Source organism: Podarcis liolepis (assembly GCF_965112155.1).
Source record: "Podarcis liolepis genome assembly, chromosome: Z".
Classification (NCBI taxonomy): domain Eukaryota; kingdom Metazoa; phylum Chordata; class Lepidosauria; order Squamata; family Lacertidae; genus Podarcis; species Podarcis liolepis.
Window position 1 is genome coordinate 1,087,202 of NC_139570.1, and position 21,261 is coordinate 1,108,462.

The 21,261-nt window shown below is 47.3% G+C and overlaps 1 protein-coding gene across 3 annotated transcripts in view; it reads left to right on the plus strand.

Annotated features, from left to right (window-relative positions):
• Positions 1-17,517: 17,517 nt before the first annotated feature.
• Positions 17,518-21,261, plus strand: part of GPC3 (glypican 3) — a 244,259-nt gene continuing 240,515 nt past the window's right edge. The window contains exon 1 of one of the 3 annotated variants that reach the window (XM_083486444.1): positions 17,518-17,914. In XM_083486444.1, the coding sequence (XP_083342570.1) occupies positions 17,734-17,914 (181 nt within the window). In that variant the 5' untranslated portion in view covers positions 17,518-17,733. The remainder of the gene's footprint in view (positions 17,915-21,261) is intronic. The other 2 variants (XM_083486443.1, XM_083486445.1) reach the window with 2 other exon arrangements.

Consider the following 21,261-nt stretch of genomic DNA (forward strand, 5'->3'; position numbering starts at 1 on the left):
GCGATTTTTTTGGTGCAGGCTGTAGCCATGGACATGCTATGTGATCTGATGGTGAATTTGGGGTGACCCAGTGCAAAAATCCTGAGAATCCATGTGGATCCGTGCTTTGTAACCACGTTTTAAGTGGGGAGGGAAGGAAAAGCATTCAAGGGACAAGGAGCATGCATGGGGTGTGTGGAGAAGGATGCTGCTAATGATGCAGAAGAGGGGTTTAAGGGGAGAAGGAACACGCGTGGGGCATGTGGAGAAGGATGTGGCTAATGATGCAGGAGAGGGATTTAAGGGGAGAAGGAACACACGTGGGGCGTGTGGAGAAGGATGCGGCTAATGATGCAGGAGAGGGATTTAAGGGGAGAAGGAACACGCGTGGGGCGTGTGGAGAAGGATGCGGCTAATGATGCAGGAGAGGGATTTAAGGGGAGAAGGAACACGCGTGGGGTGTGTGGAGAAGGATGCGGCTAATGATGCAAGAGAGGGATTTAAGGGGAGAAGGAACACGCGTGGGGCGTGTGGAGAAGGATGCGGCTAATGATGCAGAAGAGGGATTTAAGGGGAGAAGGAACACACGTGGGGTGTGTGGAGAAGGATGCGGTTAATGATGCAGGAGAGGGATTTAAGGGGAGAAGGAACACGCGTGGGGCGTGTGGAGAAGGATGCGGCTAATGATGCAGGAGAGGGATTTAAGGGGAGAAGGAACACGCGTGGGGCATGTGGAGAAGGATGTGGCTAATGATGCAGGAGAGGGATTTAAGGGGAGAAGGAACACACGTGGGGTGTGTGGAGAAGGATGTGGCTAATGATGCAGGAGAGGGATTTAAGGGGAGAAGGAGCATGCGTGGGGTGTGTGGAGAAGGATGCTGCTAATGATGCAGAAGAGGGGTTTAAGGGGAGAAGGAACACGCGTGGGGCATGTGGAGAAGGATGTGGTTAATGATGCAGGAGAGGGATTTAAGGGGAGAAGGAACACACGTGGGGTGTGTGGAGAAGGATGCGGTTAATGATGCAGGAGAGGGATTTAAGGGGAGAAGGAGCATGCGTGGGGTGTGTGGAGAAGGATGCTGCTAATGATGCAGAAGAGGGGTTTAAGGGGAGAAGGAACACGCGTGGGGCATGTGGAGAAGGATGTGGTTAATGATGCAGGAGAGGGATTTAAGGGGAGAAGGAACACACGTGGGGTGTGTGGAGAAGGATGCGGTTAATGATGCAGGAGAGGGATTTAAGGGGAGAAGGAGCATGCGTGGGGTGTGTGGAGAAGGATGCTGCTAATGATGCAGGAGAGGGGTTTAAGGGGAGAAGGAACACGCGTGGGGCATGTGGAGAAGGATGTGGCTAATGATGCAGGAGAGGGATTTAAGGGGAGAAGGAACACGCGTGGGGCGTGTGGAGAAGGATGCGGCTAATGATGCAGAAGAGGGATTTAAGGGGAGAAGGAACACGCGTGGGGCATGTGGAGAAGGATGTGGCTAATGATGCAGGAGAGGGATTTAAGGGGAGAAGGAACACACGTGGGGTGTGTGGAGAAGGATGCGGTTAATGATGCAGGAGAGGGATTTAAGGGGAGAAGGAACACGCGTGGGGCGTGTGGAGAAGGATGCGGCTAATGATGCAGGAGGGGGTCTAAGGGGACAAGGAACACGCGTGGGGCGTGTGGAGAAGGATGTGGCTAATGATGCAGAAGAGGGATTTAAGGGGAGAAGGAGTTTGAGTGGGGTGTGTGGAAAAGGAGCTTTTCGGCGAGCTGAGAGGGGAGGGGGGAGGGAAAGAGCACTGTTGCTTTAAAGGAGCCAACTGGACAGCAGCCACTTACAGCAGTGTAAGCAGCTCCTTTCCTCTCCCACTTTGCTCCTTCTCTCCCTCTTTGCTGCTTTACGCAACTAATGGCGAATCCCCTGCAACTCAAGTCCTGCTCAGCGGATCAGCTGAGACGCTGGGAGAATCGTAATTTCCCCCTCTCCCTCATCCCGTGCCCTCCTATCCCCAGCAGCCTTTTAAAAAACTTTTTTACTGGTTTTCACTGCGCTCGTGGCTCAGAGCCCTCCTGTGCCCTGCCGTTGCTGGCTACGCGGCGCTTTTCCGGCTCGCTATGGCTCCCGTCTGTCCCTCCTCGCGTGTAAGCGGCTGCTTCCCGCTTTGCTACCATGGCTCTCCTTCCCTCCCTCCCTTGGCTCCTCCCCCTCCTCCTGGCTGTAAAGCAAGCAAAGCTAGAGCCGTGCAAAGCCCTGTAAGCGGCTCCCGCTTTGCTTGACTGACGGCAGCCATGGATCCAGTCGAGTGCATTCACTCCGTAACACGCACAGGCATTTCCCCTTACTTTCTAGGAGCAAAAAAGTGCGTGTTTTGGAGCGAAAATTACAGTAAGTTTATGTTCTTGGGGGTGTTCCAGATACCCAGGTATTTCGCTTTTGAGGAGATTTTCAGGCCCAATATTTTTTCTAAATCGTCCTTTTCTTCTGTGGTTACATTTTTAACAAGCATTTCTGTTTTTGTTATATTCAGCTTAAAGCCTGCCATTTCTCCAAATTCTTTAATCAATTCCAGCACTCTTTTCAGACTTTCTTTAGGGTTTTCAGTCATAACAAGTAAATCGTCCGCAAAAGCTTTAATTTTATGTTTTGTTTCCCAGAGTGATGCCTTTAACAAGCTGATCCTTTCTTATCTGATTGTTCAAGACTTCCATCACCAAGATAAATATCAGTGGTGACAGTGGGCAGCCCTGACTGGTTCCCTTGTTTATTTTGCACTCCTCAGTAATTCTTCCATTGATGATCAGTTTTGCATATTGTTCCGAATAGATGGCATTTATTCCTTTACAAATATTTTCTCCCAGTCCGATTTCTTCCATTAATTTTTTCATAAACTTCCAGGACACATTATCAAAAGCTTTTTCAGTGTCCACCAACATAATAGCTGCTGGTTTGTCAATTTTAATATCCAAATATTCTAATACATTGATCACACATCTAATATTGGATTGCATAAATCGTCCGGGAAGAAATCCAGTTTGATCTTTATGAATTATCTCTTTCAGCACCATTTTTAATCTATTTGCAAGAATGTCTGCGAATATTTTGTAATCGTTATTTAACAGTGCAATGTGTCTGTAACTGGCCATGTTTGAGGCATCTGTTCCCTGTTTGTGGATAAGAGTAATAAAGCTGTCCTTCCAGGTTTTCGGTAGCTTTCCATTTGCCAAAATATTATTCATTAGGTCTTTCATGGGAAGAAATAATGCTTGTTCTAACTTTTTATAGTAAGTAGCTGGGAGACCATCTGGGCCCGGTGTCTTTCCACGTTTTGATCTCTGTATAGCTTGTTGCACCTCCATAGCTGTTATTGGTGAGTTCAAGATTTCAGTTTTTTCCTTAGGTATTATTGGTAGTTTATTTTTGCCCAAATAAGTCAATTATTTTTTCTAGAGTCTGTGGACCTTCTTTATATAGTTTTCCAAAAAAACTAGCAAAGTTTTTACTAATTTCCTTCGGTTCTTGAATGCATTTGTCTTCAATTTTAATTTTATTGATAATTCTATCTTCCTTTTTCTTCTTTAATTGCCAGGCCAAAAGTTTGCCAGGTTTATTTGCAAACTCAAAATTTCTATGTCTCAACCATTTTATCTTCCATTCTATCTCTTCATTTATTATCATGGAGAATTGTGTCTGTAAAATTTTTATACTTTGCTTAATTAGTTCATCATCTGGTTTTTGGAAAAGGATCCTTTCCTTTTTTCTAATTTCCTCCCATATCTCCATTTTCTTCTTCTCCTTTATTTTCCTTTGGAATGCGTTTTGTTGGATAAAGAAGCCTCTTATGACGGCTTTACCCGCATCCCAAACAGTCTCTAGATCTACTCCTTGATTTAAGTTGAACTTAAAATATTCTTCTAAGATTTGCTTGGCCTTCTCTACAGTTTTTTCATCGTTTAGCATACTCTCATTAAGTTGCCACCTTTTAACCTTTTCTTCTTTTCCTTTAAAGTTAACCCAGACCGCGCTGTGATCTGAAATTGTCCTTGGATGAATTTCTGCTTTTGTAATATTATTTAATAAATCCTTTGTTGTCCAGATCGCGTCGATTCGTCCCGCCGATTCAGGAGTTCTGTTAATTGGAAAAATGTAGTTGGGAGTTTGTTCTGCCTCTTTTCTTTCTTCTTTATTGTTCTGTCCATGCTTGGATTAACTACTCCATTAAAATCTCCTAATAATATATTCTCCCACCCCCTAAATATTCTATGACTTTTTCTTCCAGGAATTGATAGAATTCGGATTTTCTTTCATTTGGTGCATAAATTCCAATAACTATCACGTTTTCATTATTGATCTTAACCTCTGTAATCACTGTTCGACCTTTTTCATCATCGTAAAGCAGTTTTGGCTCCAGCTGAGGTTTTACATAGATTACCACCCCTCTCTTTTTTTCTTTACTTGATGTAATAAACTCAAGCCCCAATCTTTTATTTATTAATACTCTTTTATGTTTTTCCGCTACATGGGTTTCTTGCAGACAGATTAAATCATATTTTTGCTTAACCAGAATATGTTCCACCTTATTCCTTTTTGATTTTTCATTTAGACCATTTACGTTCCAAGTAATAAATTTATAATCCATACTTTATTTCTTATGATACGTCAATGGGTTTAATGAAATAAAAATTAAAAAATCACACATTCAAGGTCTCAGTCTACGTTTAATAAATTCCCTTCTTAGATCTGTCTCCTAACTCTCAACTGTTTGTTCAATTTCCTCTGATTCTCCCAACAATTGCCTTTTCCCTCCGAGCTCTTTCCGATACTTTCTCCAGAATTTGTCCGCATCTAGTGCCGACAAGCACTTTCTACGTTTCCCTTTAAAGAAAAAGGAGATGCCTTAAGGGTACTCCCACCTATAGTCCACTGCCTTTGCCTTTAGTGCCTCGGCCAGAGGTCTGTAAGCTTCTCTCTTTTTTATCAACCGATTTGGGATAATCTTGTGGACAATAATATCATTTCCTTCCAATTGGAATTTCTTCTTGTTACTAGCTTGTAAAATTCTATTTCTGAAATCCATAGAATTAAAAGAGACTAAACAGTCCGTCTGCCAGTTATTTGCTTTTGCTACATTAGATTTGACTCTGAATGCTTTTTCTATTTTTTGTGCTTCTTCTAGGTCTAACCCAGCTGCTAGCTCTTTTGAGATTTTTTTCTCAATTATTTCCTCTGCGTCCTCTGTTATTCCTTTGAATCTTAGGGTATTCTCCCTTCTCTGCATTTGCAACATCGCAATAGAGTCCAAAGTTGAATCCTGCTGCGCTTTCAGATCTGCTGTTTCTTTCCTTATCTTATCGCATTCCCTTTTCAACTCTCTATTTTCATTTTGTAGTTTTTTCTGAGCTTCCTCTAGGTTCTGTGTTTTACTTTTAAGGTCTAGCACTATTTTCGTCAGTTCTGAATTTTTTTGTACTAACATCTAGAGAGAACTTAATAGCACATAATATTATTGCATTGTACATTATTAACTGAAAATACTCCCCAGCTCTTTTCTTATTATTACTTCTTAATATATATATATATATATATATATATATATATATATATATATATATATATTCTTATTATTTATATATACTTTTTGTATTTTCTTCCCCCTCTTTATTTCTCTACAAATTATAAATTGCATTATTATTCTTACTTTCTCTTGCTTTATTTTTTTCTTACCCTCCCATCTTTTCTTTGTTTTCTTTTCTTTGTTTCTTTCTTTTGTAATTTTCTTTTTGGGGTTTTTTATGTTTTTGTTTCGTTTGTTTTGTATCTCTGTTTCATTTTTGTTGTTTTTCTGGTTGTGCTTTTGTGTGGTTTTCGACTTGTGTGGTTTTGTTTTGTTTTGTTTTTGTTTCTTTTTTGTTTGTTTGTTTGCTTTGCCTTTTGCTATTTATTGGTAGCTAATGCAGCTGATATTTGCATCAGATGTCATTAGCTTTGTTGCAAGGTGCTGATTAACTGAACCGCTAACCTGCTTAAAGATTTATATATATGATCTATCATCCTGAATGAGTAAGTGAAGCAAGGATTGCAATCATTTATTATATTTATTTATTTGATCTGATGAATTTGTGATATTGCTGTATTGATGCTTGGCTGTAACTAATTAGATAATTGTTCATAATCAATTTAAAATATATTTAGTGAAACTGGTGAATATAAAGAATTAGTGGATACATAGGCCGGAGATTATTATCAGACTGGTAAAATTGTTGTGATTGTATTAAGAAAGATTGAATTTAATTGACATTCATTAATTATCTCATTGGAAATATTGTCACAATTGTATTAAGAAAGATTGAATTTAATTGATATCCAAGCTGTAAGACAGAAAGAAAGAGAACAAATTACCTAGTACGCTAATTAAATTTCTTAGTGATGTCTGGTAAAAAAACAACTGTGTCAGGTTCTGCGGCAGTTTCAGTCTCACAAACCAGGAGAACTTCTGTAATTGACATGGATCAACAACTAGATATGAGAGAATTAATTTTAAGTTTGAAGAAAGATATCCAAGATTTAAATGTAAATGAAAAGGCAAAAGCAACAGAAGAAAAACTTATTTCAATGGGAGTTAAAATAGATTGTGATGGGATGATTAGCTGCTTGTGCGTAAAATCGTGCTCCCTCAGAGTTTGTGCCACTTCACAAACCTCTGTGTGTGACAGAGCTCCACAAACATGTCTGCCCTAGTCACTTGTAGATTCCGACAGTGGTTGTTTTCGGAATCGTCTCCAACATAAGAGCTCCTTAACGGAAACCCGCCTTCTGGACTCACGGCGTGACAGTTTCCGGCGAGGCGTGGGTCTCCCTATGGGAGCTTCAGATACCTCCCCACTGTTCTCACTGGAAGCGTCTCTGAGCCCTCCCTCCTGCTCGCATTCCCTCAGAGATCCACTCCTCCCCCTGCTGGTTCCTGCTTCAGCTGTTGAGTCTCTTCCTTCCTCCCTGAGCCCCTCCACCACCTGTCCCTCCGATGGCAGTTCCCTGACATCCACCTCCCCTCCAGGGCCCCCCTCACCCCCTCCCATTTCCTCTCCTCTGGGAGGTGAAGAGGTAAAACCCCGAAAAGAATCTTCTTCATCTTCAGACGTCTCGAACAATTCCCTCCATCAATCGCCGTCCTGGCTCGCTGAATCCTCCTCCTCCTCGGAATCTGTGAACCCCTCCAACTCCTCTTCTTCGTCGGTGGTGGCAAAGTATTCCCTCCGGAACCTCGCTACAGGCTGAGGTTTACATGGGAACCTCTGATGAAAAGTTTCTATTAAAACTTCGTCATTGACATCCTCTGCCCTAACCCAGGTGTTTTCCGACTCCGGTTCCCCTTCCCACATTACCAAATACTCTACTTGATCTCCCTTCCACCTGGAATCGAGGATCTCCGCTACATTGTAGCTTTGTTCCCTTTCCTCCATTGCTGGTCCCCGAGTGACCCTCCCTTCTCTGTCCCCTTTATACAGTGACAGCAATGACCTGTGGAAAACTGGGTGCAGCTTCATGTGGTTCGGTAACCGGAGTCTGAAAGCCACTGGATTGACCCGTTGTGTGATTTCAAATGGTCCCAGTCTTTTGGGTCTTAACTTCTTACAACCCCCTTTGAAGGGTAACCCTTGGGTTGACAGCCACACTTGGTCCCCCACCCTAATGGTTTCACCTTCTCTCCTGTGTTTGTCTGCCTGCCTCTTATATTCCTCCTTGGCCCTGTCTAAGTTAAGTTGGAGCTGGCGATGGATAGCTTCCATTTCTTCTACAAACTGTTCGGCAGCTGGAACGCTCCATCTCTCCCCTTCCCCCCCTGGGAAAGCCCTGGGATGGCACCCGTAATTTGCCAAAAAGGGGCTCATCCCCGTGGACACGTTCTCCGCATTGTTGTAGGCAAATTCCGCCAATGCCAACTTCTCCACCCAATCATTCTCTGTCATTGACGTAACACCTCAAATATTGTTGGAGGATGCCATTGGCTCTTTCCGCCTGCCCATTGGTTTCAGGATGCCGGGCCGTCGAGAAATTTACCTCTACATGCAGTAAGCTCATGAGCTTCCTCCAGAACCTGGAAGTAAATTGCTTCCCCCGGTCTGAAACCACCCTCAAGGGGGCGCCATGCAACCTAAACACATTTTCTACAAACAATTTAGCGGTTTCTTCTGCCGTGACCGCATGCGAGCAGGCTATAAAGTGTGCCATTTTGGTTAACAGGTCTACCACAACCATGATGGCTGTTTTCCCTCTGGACCTTGGCAGATCAGTCATGAAATCTATAGCTACTGCTTCCCATGGTCTTTCTGGTGTGGGTAGCGGTTCTAATAACCCTGCCGGCGCCCGCCTTTCCCCTTTGGCTCGCTGGCATTGTTCACAACTCCTCACATACTCCCGCACGTCTTCCCTGACCTTAGGCCACCAAAATTCCCTGGTCACCAGCCACATGGTTCTGTGTTGCCCAAAATGCCCCGCTGTGGGGCTATCGTGCAGCTGCTTGAGTACCTTCCCCCTCAACTCTCCTTCAGGTATATATAACGCTCCCTTGTAGTACAACGCCCCGTTTCTCTCCTCAAAACCTCCGGGTTTATCTCCCTCCCTCCTGAGTCCCCTGAGTTTGTCCTGTGCGTATTCATCGTTCTCCGTTCCCTCTACCAGTTCTCTTTGCCCCACCAATGCCGCCCCACACACCCAGCGGTCCTCTGGAATGACATGTCTCTCTTCGGGTGCTCCCTCCCCCTCCAAATATTCAGGTTTACGTGAGAGAGCGTCCGCCCTAACGTTCTCTGGGCCTGGCACATAACAAATCTCAAAGTTAAATCTGGAGAACTCCTGTGCCCATCTCAACTGCCGTTGGTTGAGCACTCGTGCCGTTCTCCAATACTCTAGGTTCTTGTGGTCAGTGCACACTTGCACCTTATGTTGTGCGCCAATTAGCAGGTGCCTCCATCTCCGAAAAGCCTCATGGATAGCAAGAAGTTCTCGATCGTACACCGTGTAGTTCCTCTCGGATTTGTTCAGTTTTCGCGAAAAAAAAGCACACGGTCTCCACTCTGACTCCTCCCCCCTTGGCTGCAGGAGAAGCACCGCCCCAATGGCTCTGTCTGATGCGTCTGTTTCGACTCTCATCTTTTTTTGTAAATCCACATGCAGAAGTTGTTCTTCAGAGGCGAAGGCCCTTTTTAGCTCCTCAAAAGCTCGCTCCGCCTCCTCAGTCCAAACAAATTTCTTCTTACTGCTGAGACAGTCCGTTATGGGCGCCGTCAAGTGGGCAAAGTTTCGGATGAACTTACGGTAAAAGTTCCCAAACCCTAGGAACCTCTGCACATCCTTCTTTGTTTTGGGAGTTTTCCATTCCAGCACTGCCTGGACCTTGCCGGGATCCATAGCCAATCCCTTGTCTGACAGGCGGTACCCCAGGAACTCCACCTCCTTGGTATGAAACTGACACTTCTCCAGTTTCACCCACAGCCGGTTGTCTAGCAGCCTGCGCAACACTTCTCTGACGTCTCTCACATGCTGCTCCTCATTCTCAGAATACACCAACACGTCATCCAGGAAAGCCACACAATTCTTGTAAAGCAAAGGCCCTAGTACGTGGTTCATCAGCGATTGAAAGCACGCTGAGCCTGCTTGTAATCCAAATGGCATAACGAGATATTCAAATGCCCCCAAAGGGGTGAACATGGTGGTTTTCCATTCATCCCCTTTCCTTATATGTATCAGATTGTACGCCCCCCTTAGGTCCAGCTTGGTAAAAATCTTTCCCTTCCGCACCCTGTTCAAAATGTCATCTATTCTAGGCATGGGAAAGGCCAATGGTTCTGACACTGCGTTTAAGGCCCTGAAATCACACACAAGCCTCGGCTTGTTCGTGTTTTTTTTATCCACAAAAAACACTGGACTCCCCCCCACTGCCCTTGACTCTCTGATGAAACCCCTCTTCAGGTTCTTGTCGATGAATTCTCGTAACTCCTGCATTTCTCTGTCTGACATGGCATACAACTTGCCTACAGGGAGCTGTGCCCCAGGGAGTAAATTGATTTGACAATCAAAGGGTCTATGCGGGGGTAGTTGGTTAGCTTCCCTTTCGCTGAACACGTCGCTGAGATCTGCGTATTGTTGTGGTACCTTCACTTTCTCCGTTACTTCCGTCCCTGCTAGGGTGGCTTGGGCTCCTGCTGAACCCTTTCCCTCCCTGCAGTGTTCTAAGCAATGTGCGGAACCAAAGGAAACCACTCTCTGATGCCAGCCCACCAGTGGATCATGTAACGCCAGCCAGCTCATCCCCAAAATAATGGGAGCCCCTCCCAAGGTAGCCACATTAAACGCTATCAGTTCCGTGTGCCTTGCCGCCTTCATTGTCATTGGGACGGTCTGCAAGCTGACTTCCCCTCCCAACAGCTCCCTGCCATCGATCGTGGTCACCTGCAGGGGGTTGCTTAAAGGGATCGTCTGTATCTGGTGTTCAGCTGCAAACTCCTTGCTCATGAAATTGCAGGAGCTGCCTGAGTCCAACAGCGCCTTAATCTTCAGAGGGTATCCGTTTTGCAACTCTAGTGACACCTCTATCACTAGGGCAGGTTTGGGGGGTTCTGGCGTGGGCACTTTCACTGCTCTTTGGCCTGGCTGCTGTGCCCTGACGGTGGCAGCCAGGCGTTGGCTTTTACTTGCTCCGATATCTCTTCCACTCCTCCCTCAACAGCTCCCACCATTCCTTGCCATTCCTTCCTCTGGGGGCAGACTCTGGCAAAGTGACCTGGCTGTTGGCAGAGATAGCATTTCCGGGCGCCTTTTCCCTCCTTCCTACCCCCTTCGCTGGGCATTGAAACTGCGCGCGCGCGCGCTGTTCCGATTTCCATCGGCTCTGCCGGCGGGAAAGCTGGCTCAGGAATGTCTGGAATGCGGAACTCCTTCCAACGTTCCCCTTTACCTTCCCGCCTCTCCAAGGCTCTTGCCTCCTGGCGCGCTCCTATGGTCAGCGCAGATTTGGTCAGCTGATCCATAGACACCGCCCTGGGGCTCCGGGACAATTCGTCTTTCACAGCCGAAGAAAGACCTTCTTCAAATAGCATCTGAATGGGTGCCGCCGATAAATCCCACCCCAATCGGTGAACCAGCATGGTAAACTCAGTCCAGTACTCACGGACAGATCTGCTTCCCTGCTTGCAAGCCATTAGCTGTCTGCGCACCACTCCCTCCTCAATATCGCTGGAAAACATGATATCCATTGCACGAAAGAACTTCATGGTGTCCTTTAGGACGTCATTGTGCGTTGCCATCAGGGGTCGAACCCAGTCCCGTGCCCCCCTCTCAAGATGCCCAATCACGAAAGCAACTCGCGATTCCTCATCAGGGAATTCATCAAACTGCACATTAAGGGCATATTGCATCTCTGTCCTAAAGGCATGGTAGTCCTTGGGGTCCCCCCCAAACTTCTGCACCAATCCTGGTACCTTTCTGGGGAACTGGGTAGCTCTCCCCTTCTTGTCTGCATCCTGAGCCCTTCTCTCCTCAAGCCTCGCCGTCTGCAGCGCAAGTTGGATTTCCAACGCTCGGTACCTTTCTTCCAAGCTTGGACCAGCTCCAACCCCTGCTCCTTCGGTTCCGGCTGGGTCGCTCATGATGCCTGCTCCTGCACAAACAGCTTACAAAGACTGTCGGAATGCTGTGATGGGATGATTAGCTGCTTGTGCGTAAAATCATGCTCCCTCAGAGTTTGTGCCACTTCACAAACCTCTGTGTGTGACAGAGCTCCACAAACATGTCTGCCCTAGTCACTTGTAGATTCCGACAGTGGTTGTTTTCGGAATCGTCTCCAACATAAGAGCTCCTTAACGGAAACCCGCCTTCTGGACTCACGGCGTGACAGTTTCCGGCGAGGCGTGGGTCTCCCTATGGGAGCTTCAGATACCTCCCCACTGTTCTCACTGGAAGCGTCTCTGAGCCCTCCCTCCTGCTCGCATTCCCTCAGAGATCCACTCCTCCCCCTGCTGATTCCTGCTTCAGCTGTTGAGTCTCTTCCTTCCTCCCTGAGCCCCTCCGATGGCAGTTCCCTGACATAGATGAAAATGTGAAAATAGCAGCTGAGTTATCAACTCAGGTCAACGAAATGTTTCAAGTTTGCATTCATGTCAACTTTTATTTAAACATCCTCTGTTAATAGGAAGATGGATACTTGCCTGCATGTTCTGAAATGCTAACAAGAAGGTACTTGTCACCTCATGCTCCCCACTGCTTTCCCCACCAGAATGCTAACAGCAAACACTGCACAATGCAGACAGAAAATAAAAAGACTCATATTAGGCTAATATGGCATGCTAAAATTCCAGGCTCTTGTTTGAAAGGAAGTCTCCATGCAAAATGTGTGATGAAAGACAATAGCTTTGTAACCTAGATCAATGCTTCTCAAACTTTTTTCACTGGGCCAAACTTTCAGAATAAAAATTTGCTCACACCACACTAATTTTTTTACTGGTAAATAATATATTGGGAAACAAAAAGAAACAACCCCTAGCAGTACTTGCTTTTGAAAAGATATCTAACCATATTTTGCAAATAAAAAAAAATATTTTGATGAAATGTTTCTTTGATTGTCCTAGAATCTTCATGCCACACTTGCCTTCCTCTCCGGCCACACCAGTGTGGTGCTTCACACCCTTTGAGAACCACTGGTTGAATTAATGCTGGAAGGGGTTATAACCATAGAGTAAGTTGTCCTGCCAGGCTTAGCTCACTTTGGGAGGGACTAAGTTATGAAGCCTTTGTTTCCCCAGTCTACCTGAGAAACTCAATGTATGAGAATGTCTGAGCTGGTTGCTCCAAGTTCAGACCACAGGCACTCACAAGCCACTTTTGAGTTTAATAATAATAATAATAATAATAATAATAATAATAATAATAATTTATTTATACTCTGCCCATCTGGTTGGGTTTTCCCAACCACTCTGGGCAGCTTCCAACAAAATATTAAAATACAGTAGTCTGTTAAACATTAAAAGCTTCCCTAAACAGGGCTGCCTTCAGGTGTCTTCTAAAAGTCTGGTAGTTGTTTTTCTCTTTGACATCTGGTGGGAGGGAGTTCCACAGGGCGGGCGCCACCACCGAGAACGCCCTCTGCCTGGTTCCCTGTAACTTGGCTTCTCACAGTGAGGGAACTGCCAAAAGGCCCCCAGCACCTTCAGTTATACTGTTTAGGGCTTTAAAGGTCAGCACCAACACTTTGAATTGTGCTCGGAAACGTACTGGGAGCCAGTGTAGGTCTTTCAAGACCGGTGTTATGTGGTCTCAGCAGCCACTCCCAGTCACCAGTCTAGCTGCCACAATCTGGATTAGTTGTAGTTTCCGGGTCACCTTCAAAGGTAGTCCCACATAGAGCGCATTGCAGTAGTCCAAGCGAGAGATAACCAGAGCATGCACAACTCTGGCAAGACAGTCTGCAGGCAGGTAGAGTCTCAGTCTGCATACCAGGTGGAGCTGATAAACAGCTGCTCTGGACACAGAATTGACCAGCGCCTCCATGGACAGCTGTGAGTCCAAAATGACTCCCAGGCTGCGCACCTGGTCCTTCAGGGGCACAGTTACCCCATTCAGGACCAGGGAGTCCGCCACCTGTCCCCCCAAAACAGTACTTCTGTCTTGTACTTCTTATAAATGATTTAGGAAATTTCACCACTGTGACTAAGCCAAATTTTACTTTTCCTTGCAACTTTTTCTGAATGCTGTATGGATAAAGCAAATGAACCTGACCTTTGGAGAGTTGGTAAGTAAACCATTTTTAACCTACCTAATGTGTGGTCTTTTTCTATGCTTGGGGAAGAGGGAAACTTTGGAAGGAAAGATACATTGTAAGGTATACTGTAAAGGTCTAACAGCCTATAATTCCATGCTTTACCTTGCTGCACATCCCGTGATTTTAAATCTTTGCTAGAATTCTCTCACTGAAGGGTACTTCCCCGAACCAGGATCTTAGCATCCTATTTCATTACATGAAACCAACACTTAGACAGCCAAAATGGCACAATTTGTACACAAAGCGGGAATTGGAGGAAGTCCAAGTTTGGCCAAACAAATAAATTTCCTTACTCGGGGGCAGGTATGGGAGGGTGGGAGACAACAAAAACAGCTGTGACCATGGAATACTAACTGACTGTTGGAGGTGTGGATAGAAAGAGTGGGAATGGTATTCTAGGTTGGCCTAAACTGGAACACTCCACATGGCAATGCTGTTGCATGTCACAGTTGTACCATCCCCATCTGAAAACCTGGAGAGGTTAGGGAAACAAGGATATGAATGTAAGATATGGAAAGGTTGGTTTTTTATTTTTATTTTTTCTCTTTTTTCTGTAAGTGTACTTATTCTGTATTTTTCTTGTATTTTTATTTTTGTCTTTTACTTTTGTATTTCTTGTTTTTATGCAATTCCTTTTTCTGAAACTTTAATAAATATTTTATATATATATATAAAAAAGAAAACCTGGAGAACCACAGTGATTTGCGGTGGAGAAGAGGAGCATGGGGGCAGGGCTTAACCCTCTCTCCACCCACCACTTCTCCTTTCAGAATCAGCTCCTCCCACAAATTCCCCTTAGAAGAAAGGAACTGTTGTGCCTTCGGCATGCCGCTTGCTGCACTTAATGTGTGGTTTGACCCTCCCACTGATATGCGTGAAGCTGCTGGCAGCAGTCAGAAAGATGTCAATGGGCAAAGCTGGCTTCCTCCCTGCTATTGCTGTGCACTCTGAAGTCCTTGGAGCACTAGGGCAGTTCTGAAAATATAGCAGGCTTTTTAACACCAAGCAGGATTACCCATGAATCTGTGGGAAAAGCCACCTCTATCAACACAGATGCTCCCCCACCCTTTGGACTGGAATGATTTCTTTTTGCAACACACTGATAGGTGATTACAGGTGCCTTGCTGGGAAATGTAGACTCTGAAATAACAAGGAAGGGATTATGGAAGCATGACTTTCATTGCACCTTAAAAAAGAAAATATATTAACCAACCCAATAAGTTCTTGGAGGATATTTTGCCAGGCAAGCTGAGAGCATGAATGGTTCTTATGGGGAGAAACAGAAACTGAACACGACTCAGAAGCATGGTGGCAGATTCAGAAGCTCAGTCTCTTTGTGATAGTCAAGGCAGCCTCCTCACAGCCATACCCTCTTCTATGATTAGATTATCATATTTAATAATACAATAATAATAATAATAATTAGGGATGCATTGGAATGATTGATACAAATCTCCATGGGTTGCCTTTCAGCTGGACCTACTATTTTCTGTGCATTTCTCCATTATCTTTCTTTTGAGTGATTTCAGTTGTGTTTACATTAAGGTTCCGCACTATGTAACTTGCATACCATTCTCTTGAGAATGAATCATAGAACTATGGAGTTGGAAGGGTCCCTGAGGATCATCTAGTCCAACCAACCCCCTGCAATGAAGGAATATGCAGCCGTCCCATACAGGGATTGAACCTGCAACCTTGGCATTATCAGAACCATTATCAGAGCATGCACCACTCTGGCAAGACAGTCTGCGGGCAGGGAGGGTCTCAGCCTGCGTACCAGATGGAGCTGGTAGACAGTTGCCTTGGACATAGAATTGACCTGCACCTCCTTGGACAACTGTGTCCATAATATGTTATCTGTCTGAACTGCATGCAAATGAAGGTGATGTACATTCAGAAGGACCCTGTGTGAGAGACAGGGTGGGGGTGGGGAATCTCCCAGGGTGAGAGGCTGAGAGAAAAGAAGGATGCTCCTAGATGTGAGCTGGGAGGACATACATTTTTCTGTACGGGACAAATGTTAAGATATGTCGATTCTGTTATCTATCTTTCTCTTCTATCTTTTATCTGTTATTTCATTCTTTTTAAAATTCTTTTTTGTGGTATTAGTTTGTCTTTTTTTTGTAATGTGAAAAATGTTAATAAAACTTTATTTTAAAAAAATGGAATGTGGGCTTGGGAGAACACATCTTTGTTTAAAACTCTGTCCTGCCATATGATACCCAAAATTTTCCTGATGCAGTACATGTCCTGATGTTTGTAAGTTGCCCACGACTCACCACCATGAAGCAGTGTGCTCAACCCACAAGCCTTGTAGGCCTTCATCTTGGTATTGGATGTTAGCATCACATTCCCCCAGACCCTTTTGAAGAGGTCAGCCATTTCTATAGCAGCCTTGCCAATAGGTTTGTCCAGCTCAGCATCCGTGGAGAGGCTGCTTGTTATGGTGGAGCCATGCAGAAAAAACCAAGCATGTGGTCACCAATGCTGATACATGGAGTGCTGGCGAAGATCTGGCCCAGGATCTTGGTCTTCATCAGGCTGATAGCAAGGCCAAACTCAGTGCAGGCTTGGACAAAACAGCTGACGAGCTTTCTGGTGAGTTTCTGAGTGAGCTGTCAAGGCTGTGTCATCTGCACAAAAACATATCTTGCATAAGGACCCGTCGCACTTTTGTCTCGGTGTGAGATATGCCAGATTGAACAGATGCCCGTTGCTCCTTGAATATATGGTACATTATCTTGAGTTGAGCTGAAGGCATAGGGGAGTAACAGGAGGAGGAATATGCAAAAGAGAATTGGGGTAAGTACCCTGTTTCACACCACTCTTTATAGGGAAGACATCTGAGGATAAGCCTCATATTGGACAGTGCAACATATGTTCTTATGGAAGAACACAGTCATAGTGTGGAGCATTTCATCTTGTTGAGCAGTGTGAAGAGTCATTTTCTGCTAACAGTCAAAGGCCTATGTCAGGTCTATAAAGACAACGTACAAGGGGCTCCTCTGATCTTGCCATTTCTCATGCATCTGGTGCAGTGAGAAAATCACCTCCACTCCTGACCTTTGAGCTCTAAAGCTGCATTGTGACTCAGAGTAGACCCTGTCAGCAAATGGTTGTAATATGTAGAGAACTACATGGACAAAGGGTTTCCCCACAGTGCTCAGCAGGGAGACTCACAGTAGTTGTTGTAGTAATGGTAGTCCCCTTTGTTCTAGACTACTGTGTCCAATTCTGGGCACCACAATTTAAGAAGGGGGTTGACAGGCTGGAACATGATCAAGGTTTTGGAGGCAAAGCCTTATGAGGAATGGTTGAAGGACCTGGGTATGGCTATCCCTGTCCAGGAATGACTGTAGTTGAAGAGCCAGGCACTCCTAGCCACAACGGACACTTGGACCTCTAGTGACAACGAGATATACAGGAATACCCCCAAGCTAGTTTCTCGAGCATAGGAAGTAGAGTCCCCTTGAACTCGGTGGATTTTCTTTCGCGCTATAGCCTTGGAAGATTCCAGTGTTACTGAGAATGGCTAGGTGTAGCTTCCTTGGTCAGAAGCAGTGTACCAGCCCAGCGGGAGGGGCTGCTCCAGCCCATCAGAGCTCCAGCTGTTCAAGTATTAGTCCCTCCTACCTCCCTTCCGCGCCCTCCCTCCACGCCCGGGCGCACCAATAAGAGGCGGAGAAAGTTTGCGCGGAGCCAGTGAGGAGGGGGCGGCGTGCCGCTGGGACCAATCAGCGTGGACCTCGGCTTCTCGTGCTGGAGCGTCGGGGTCGGCTTGGCTGCTTCAGTCTGCCTGCCGCTGCGGTCCAGAGAGCCGTTGTGGCGCTTCTAGCTCGATCGCCCGCTGACTGACTGGCCGACTGGCCGTCGTCTCCTTTCCTCCTCTTCCTCCGGGCCTGGAATGCACGACCGAGGGCAGCGGTAGAGCGCGGCAGCCGCCCGGAGGCTAAGATGAAGGGCGGCGGGGCAGCTCCGCCAGTCGCGGCGCCCCCTCCTTGTCCACTACGCCTCTGCGCGATCCTAGCCGCCGCTCTGCTCAGCGTCAGGGCGGAGCCCACCTGCCAGCGCGTCCGCGCCGCTTTCCAGGCGCTCCAGCCCGGCGCCAAGTGGCTTCCCGAGAGTCCCGGGGCAGGTGAGTTCCTGCTGGCGGGGAGCGGGTGTGCGTGTGTACGCGGCGCAGGCGGCGGGTCCGATGGGGTGGGATGGCAACTGTGCAGCGTTGAGCAGCTCCGGAAGCTTGCGCAACTTCAGAGCCCCCCAGCTGGCTTCTGGCTCTCGGCCCCAGGTGGTGGGGGCTTCTGGGGACGTCTGGTCGGCTCTGGACATCGGAGGTCCTCAAGGAAGGTTGAACTGAAGTGCCCGCCTGTGGGGACGGACCCGGGGTCTGCCTGGGTGGGAAAGGCGACTTTTCTGGCCAGCAGGTGCTGGGGCTGAGCCCGGGCATAGCCTCGAGGAAGGCACCTGGGTGCCCCCCCCCCAAAGCTGCCTTTCCTTGGCCCGGCCAGGGCACCCCACGTTCCACCGCTGCTCGTCGTGTCCAGCGGGTGCCGGTCCTGCTCCCAGCGTCCCGTTCCCGGGCAGATTTCGCTGGAGTTGCGGGGCGGAGGGGGGGAGTTTTAGGGAATCTTGCGCTTTTTCCTATTTGGGATTCGGAATTAAGTCCGCTCTCCTGGCTGGGTTTACTCCCAGGTAAGAAAGCAGAGCGGTCTACTACTGCCGTCTCCAGTTTTGCTCTTGCCCTTTGCAAACGCATTTCTGCGCACTCCGAGGGGGGAACTTGTACATGGAGCAGGGGGAGCCCTGGGTGCTTTGATGCCGAGAGGGGGAGAAATGCTGTGCTGTACGGGCGTGGAGACCCGGTTTTGCATGCAGAGGCTCCAGTTCAATCGCGGGCGTCTCCTGGCGGGGAAGTGGGGGTGCCTCTCGGCTGGTCCTCGCCGTCGGGAAAGCAGGGCTGCCCGAGAGGACGCCGAGGTCAGGTTTAGGACCAGACAGCTTTTTCTGGGGAGCCCAGTTGGTGTGGTGGCTGGATGCGCAGCGGCGCCTGGATGCGCAGCAGAAAGTTTTCCAAAGCGCAACATGATCGGGGAGATTCTCTGGCGCTTTATACTTCCATTGGAAAATGTTCGTGGAATGTGTTCATTTAGCAACGGTGAGGAGGAAGAGTCTCTTTGAATCCCCGAGGGCCTGGCTGCCAGAATTGTCTCTTGGGCTTCTCTCTCCTCTCTCTCTCTTTCTTTTTTGGGGTGGGGGTTCTTGCTCATTGTCCCTTCCTTGGCTCTTTGTGCGAATAAGCAAGGCAGGAGCAACGCATTAGCTCGTCTGCTTGAAAATGGGAGCCAGCCTGTCCCTTTTGAGTTGCTGTTAATGGTTGGGTAACCTTAAAAATGGTCGTATAAAAGAAACCTGAAGACGGATTTTTGTGACAATGGGACTGAGGTGGTGGGGTGCGTGTCCTGGGCGTAGCCAGGATTTATGTTGGGGTTGGGGGGACTCCCACCTGTCATTGTCCTCTGTCTGCCTCTGTCTGGCAGATTCAGAATGAAATGTCTCAACAGTTGTTTTAAATACTTAATTTTGACCACAGGTACTCAGAAAAAGCTGTCAAAATATTTCTACAATTTCTACTTTTAGTTAAGTGTTTTTATTTATTTACTTCATTTAGGGAGCAGCAGCTGCCCTACCTGCCCTCTGGCTATACCCATTTTGTGTGTGTGTGTGTGTGTGTGTGTGTGTGTGTGTCCACCCTTTCCTTTCTGGCAAGATTGCAGCTTGATGCTCCAGGGTAAACTTCAGCTAGCCATGGCTCCTAGCTGCATTGTCAGTGTTCCCTTCCACTGTTGGAGTCAGTGTTGTTTCTGCATGTCAGTGGCTGGGGATTGGTAGCAGGGAGGGGGCTATTTCACTCAGGGCATCTGGCTTTGAGAACAGGATGCCTGCGACATGGTCCTCTCCCTTCCCTCCTCGGAGGCTGTGCTTTGGCTGAAAGGCTTCTAGGTCGCTTCAGATATGAACTGCCCGCTCATGTCACAAGGGGGCGCTCAAGAGTCTCCTTCTCCCTCTCCGCCTTCCTTACCTTGCTTGGACCGCAGCCTCGTTCTGCTCAGGGCCTGATCCTGCAGGGACTTTCCGTAGAGCAGCTGCTACACATGTCCTGCGTGTGTTTACTTGGGAGCATGTCCTCAGAGCTCAGGGGGATGTTCTGCCATGTCAGAGGTGCCCAGAGGTGCCCAGAATGGCAGCTGGCATGTCCTCCTGGGGCAGAGTGGGGCAAATGAGAAATGAAAGAAAACTGGGAGAGAAAGAGAGGGAGCAATAAACTGGGAGCCAGAGCTCAACGACCATTCCAGAATGACTCTTCCCTGATTCCTGAGATTTATGTAGTCAGTTCTGGAAAGTAAATGATCACCTAAGTGTAATTACTCTGCAGAGATCTTCTAGAATGGGCCTATTCTGAGACAGATAAGAGGCAGCCATTGTGTTCATTATGGCAACATGTTATTATGGTCTTCAGCAAACGGAGGTCCCACCAGCATCCGCACAGCAAGAATGAAATGCAGAACACTCCTGTCTCTGGGCCAGTCTGGACCTTATTCACACAGCTGCCAGGCTCAGGGTGACCATGGGATTTCTCAACCTGTGGCAGTTCTGTGATCACTGAATCTGTGCATCTATTTTCCAGGGACGGTCCTGGAATTACAAAAGCCATTCGGGCTTCTGATTCAATACTGGGATGTACATGGGTGTAGCCAGGGGGGGCAGCTGCTCCCCCCTCAAATCAATAAAAATACATAGCCAACTGAGATTCTCCCCCCACCACAAAAGGCCTGCTGCTCCTAACAAAAATCCTGGCTATGCCCATCAGTGGCGTAGCGTGGGTTGTCAGCACCCAGGGCAAGACAAGTAATTTGCGCCCCCTAACCCGTGGATTTGCGCCCCCCTAACCCATGGATTTGCGCCCCCTAACCCTAACCCCCAGATGTTGCGCCCGGTGCGGCCGGCCCCCCCTGCACCCCCCACGCTACACCACTGATGCCCATGCCCACCCCCCTAGCCACCGCCACTGAACTTGGGGAGGAGGATGAGCTGGTGCTTGCCCTGAGTGGCGGCCATGGCAGCAGCAGTTGTGGCTGCACAGCAACATCCCATTGTCCCTCTATGGCCTCTGCATGGCTGCTGCTACCAGTCTCCTCCCTTGGGCAGCTTGGGGTGGCTCCTGCAGAGTGGGTGGGGAGAAGGAGAGGCTGCTGCTGCAAAGCCTTGCATGATGTCCTGGCTCTGAGGTGCAGGCAGAGGGCAGGGCCACCCTGGCTGGGAAGAAAGGGGTGCAAGGAGTCTGATTTTTAAAAAAAAAATTCTTTGTGCATCCGCACCTAATCTTGCCCCTTTCTAAAAATTTGTTTGTGTTTTTCCTCTTGTAAATCTACAAAGAATAACATAAAATTAAATTGGGATTAAGGGGTTTTCTCAGGACAGTGG